Below are 4,175 nucleotides of genomic sequence, written 5' to 3' on the forward strand. Positions count from 1 at the left end.
GCAGCGCCACAGGGACCGGGAGCGACACCGGGAGCGCCACAGGGACCGACAGACGGACAGGGAGAGCGCTGCCCGCACACCCGAGTCCATCACTCACCCGTGTCCATCACCCACCCGGGTCCCAGGTCCAAGCCAGGCTCCATCCCCACCCTGCCCCTGCCTGCCTTTTTGGGCAGGAAAGGAGGGAATGGGGAACGCACCGACGGAGAATGTTCTTTATTTGGTACCTGCTGTGATCAGGAGATGGTGGAAGGACAGCACGGGAGGGATATGGAGGGGTTGGAGCGTGTCCAGGGCAGGGAATGGAGCTGGGAAGGGTCTGGAGCCCCAGGAGAGGCTGAGGGAGCTGGGAAGGGGCTCAGCCTGGAGCAAAGGAGGCTCAGGGGCCCTTGTGGCTCTGCACAGCTCCTGCCAGGAGGGGACAGCCGGAGGGATTTGTGATCTGCTCCCAGGGAACAGGGACAGGAGCAGAGGGAACGGCCTCAGGCTGGGCCAGGGCAGTTTGCATTAGTAAAGAGATCGAATCCACTCTCACAGGACCCCAGGAAAGAAAAGCTCCACTTTATAAAACGAGGTTTATAAAACGAGGTTTCATTACACACACACAGAGAACAGGAGCTCCATTAACAGGAGGTCCCACATGGAAACGTGGGCAGGTGCTCAAAGTCCACCCCGCCCTCGTGACAGGCACTGCAGTAACACAGCCTCAGGTCCAACGATGTGCTGGTGACATTTTCCAGCTCAGAAAGGGCCACAAGAGCCTCTGCAAACCAGGGATGTGTTCTACCTCAGGGTCACACCCAGGTGCTGCTGGATTTCCTCCCGAAGGTGCAGCTGCATCTCCGCTGCCTCCCAGCAGCCCAAGGCTCTGTCACAGGACTGGAAAGTCACCCTGTAGCAGAGGCTCCTCCGTCCCGTCCCTGGCTGCTGGAAGTTGTCCCTCAGCTGGATGGAAACGACCATTTCACCTGACACCCTCCTGGCAAGGGTGTGAAAAGCCACTTCATCAAAGTCCTGCCCGTCAGGAAGCCAGAAGCTGACATCGTGCACGTAGGAAGGTGGATAGAGGGAAAAGCTCTTGAAAAGCCTCAACTCTCCCTCAGGGAACTGCCTGAGGAAGCGCCTGTCCCACGTCCAGAGCATTCTCCAGTCGGATATTCCACACAGCAGCATGGCCAGGAGGTCTAGGTTCAGCGAGGCTGAGACAACAACCAGCTCATGGCTTTTTAATTCACCAGGAGCTGCCCTGATAACCCCCACACAGGAGCCTGGGGGCTCTGGCTCTGTCCCCACACAGAGGAAATGCTGAATTTCACCAAGCTGCCTTTCAAAAGCAGCAAAATCACTTAGGTCCGTACCAAAACTTGTTGGTTCCTGCAGGCTGATGCTGGGTTTGACACCAGAAGTGCCCTGGTGAAGTGAATTCATGGTGGTTTTAATGTTCTCCACCAACATCTGCACACAGCTGTTCTCTGTGCCCCTGCTCACTGCAAGCACAACCAGCACCTCATGGAAAGCTGGCATGGAGTGGGGAGCGATCCGACATTTCCTAAAAACTGGCCCAGAAAGAACCTGAAGTGTCCCTGGGGAAAAGGCTCCTTTTTTTATTATTGCCTGAGCATGAGGCAGGAGGGAAGGCCTAAGGTAAAACTGCTCTGGAGCTGGGCATCCCTCCTGTCCATTCTCATCTGTGTCCTGGCCAAAATGGGAACAGAGAACTGCATCTGCCAGTCCCTGAGACATTTTCTCAGTGCCTGGAGCCTCCCCTGGGCTCAGGGTGATCCAGAAGATGTTGGAGTGGCAAACACCACCGGGGTGTCCTTGGTGGAGCAGGGGAAGGCAGGAGCTGATGTTCTGCAGAGGAAAAGCTTGGCTGAGCCCTGCACTGAGCTTCTCCTTTATCGTCCTTACTGGATGACTTGAATTCACTTCGAGGAAACCCCTGTGAAAAATAAAAGCGCAAATTGCAGACACCATCTGTGATTTCCTTCCTGCGGCCATAATTTGAGTGCAGCAATTCACCCAAAACATTCTTAATTCAGCAACCACCTGACCAAGCCAAGTCTTTCACCAAAGGTGTTGCACATTTTCAGGGCACTGGTGTTTTGTCTGCAGGTTACAATCAAGAATTCACTGCAATTTGCTGGTTAAAAAAAGGATTTCCCAGTCACCATACCCATTTATCTGAGCCCACTGCTGGGCATTCCCACATTCCTACTGCCAAAGAGAAACCAATTATAAAACTCACCTGTTAATTTTATCCACGAGGACTTGTGGCACTCGAAAAGAAACTTTTTGGCTCCCCAGTTGTGTCTGGCAGCTCATGGGTGTGAAGCACAGGGGTGCTGTGCTCCGTGTGAAAATGTGGTTCAAAGCACCCTCTACACAGAAGGATTTATCCTGACTCCTGAAAATACACAAAACCAGAGCAAAGTCACTGCTAACTTCTGATATTTAATGTGTATAATATTTAATATTTAAGTAGGCAGGAGCAGAGGTCTCTGCCAGCACCAACCCCCAGCCCTCCTGTCTTTAGGCTGAGATTGATATTTGTTCTGAAACGGATGCTTTTGACCTTTAAAATCCTCAGACAGTCTTATTTTTAGAGGGTGCTTTGGCAGGAAGCTTGCATTTTAATCTTGGTTATTCTGCTTAGAGATGAACAAGAACTGCAGCTATTTTGAGGAAAATTTCGAGGAAAATTTCAAGGAAAATTTCAAGGAAAATTAAAAGGAAAATGAAAATTAAAAGGAAAATTAAAAGGAAATTTAAAAGGAAAATTAAAAGGAGTTCCTCTCCAGCCAACAAGATACCAAAAGAATATTCTAGCACTGGGGCATTTTAAGAGCACAAACATCAGAATTTCAGTTTGTGATGGGTACCTGTAACCTGTGCATTTGTATCCCTCGATAGTCTCTGCTTTGAAAGGATGAACGTGGCTCAGGATAAAGCCAGCTCCTGCAGCCACAGCCACGATTTGCCAGCTGTTGTGCCACTCCCTCCTGGGCTGATCCGCAGGAGTCCCTCCCTGGCCATTGCAAAGAGCCACGTGGATCTCTCCCTCCTGTGCCAGCACCTCTGCACAGCTGGAAGGGAAGCCAGAGCAGAAAATCCTGTTAGCACAGCCCCAAAAAATCCTCTTAGCACAGCCCCAAATCCCCCGGCGCCCCAAAAACACCTGGAACGCAGCTGGAAAGCTGTGCCACGGCCGGTAATTAGCACGGAATTAATTACTCACCTATGGAAAAAGCCAGCAAGGAGCTGCCTGTTCTTCACCACCCCAGCCTTCCGCCCACAGTGGGGGAAGTTGAAATAAATACGATCAAATTCCCGTTTTCCCGGTACAAAGTGCTCCTTCAGCTTGGTGCAGTCCACGGAAAACACAACCTCGGCTCCTGCCACAGCAAAACAAGGCTCTGCTGGCTATCAGGGAGGAAAATTGTAAAGAAAGGTGGGAATGCAAATCCTCCAGGGCGTTTTGAAGTAGGTGAGAGCTGCCTGGAGCACCGGGAAGCCCTGTGGGGCTCTCTTTGCCCTTTGCTCTCTTTCAAGGCAGCAGAAACTTCTGAAAACAGTCGTAAACAATAGTTTCAGTATTATTCCATCCTGATCAGATTTTAAAACATTTCTGGGTTATTCCAGTCCTTCTGCTGAGACGCCTGGAGGGGCAGGGGGCTCCCAAGGCACAGAGCTGCAGGGGACGCAGGGGGCAGCGATGCCAGGAGGGTGACAGGGATGGCAGGGGGGGTGACACCAGGGTGGCAGCGATGCCAGGAGGGTGGCAACGATGCCAGGAGGGTGACACCATACCAGGGTGGCAGCGATGCCAGGAAGGTGACACCAGGGTGACAGGGATGCCACTCTGGGCGGTACCAGGGTGACAGGGACGCCAGGAGGGTGACACCAGAGTGAGAGTGATGCCATTCTGGGAGACACCAGGGTGACAGCGATCCCAGGGGGGTGACAGCGATGCCAGGAGGGTGACACCAGGGTGGCAGCGATGCCAGCAGGGTGACAAGGATGCCGGGGGGTGGCACCAGGGTGCCAGCGATGCCAGCAGGGTGCCAGCAGAGCTCCCAGCAGCATTCCCATGCCCATTCCTGCCCATCCCCGGCGCGCACCCACCGCTGTCCCGCAGCCGGCGGATGCTCCGCGCCGCTCCCCCGCGCCCGGCC

General features: G+C 53.4%; 1 protein-coding gene across 1 annotated transcript; it reads right to left on the reverse strand.

Moving 5' to 3' along the window:
* Positions 1-540: 540 nt before the first annotated feature.
* Positions 541-4,171, reverse strand: FDXACB1 (ferredoxin-fold anticodon binding domain containing 1; the record flags this gene model as incomplete). Its single annotated transcript, XM_005427545.2, has 5 exons — positions 541-1,942; positions 2,249-2,407; positions 2,883-3,086; positions 3,239-3,395; positions 4,126-4,171. Coding segments are annotated over 5 exons (1,725 nt in total), but the record flags the coding sequence as incomplete, so codon positions are not given.
* Positions 4,172-4,175: the final 4 nt, after the last annotated feature.

The sequence above is a fragment of the Geospiza fortis genome, unplaced genomic scaffold (assembly GCF_000277835.1).
Source record: "Geospiza fortis unplaced genomic scaffold, GeoFor_1.0 scaffold183, whole genome shotgun sequence".
Taxonomy (NCBI): domain Eukaryota; kingdom Metazoa; phylum Chordata; class Aves; order Passeriformes; family Thraupidae; genus Geospiza; species Geospiza fortis.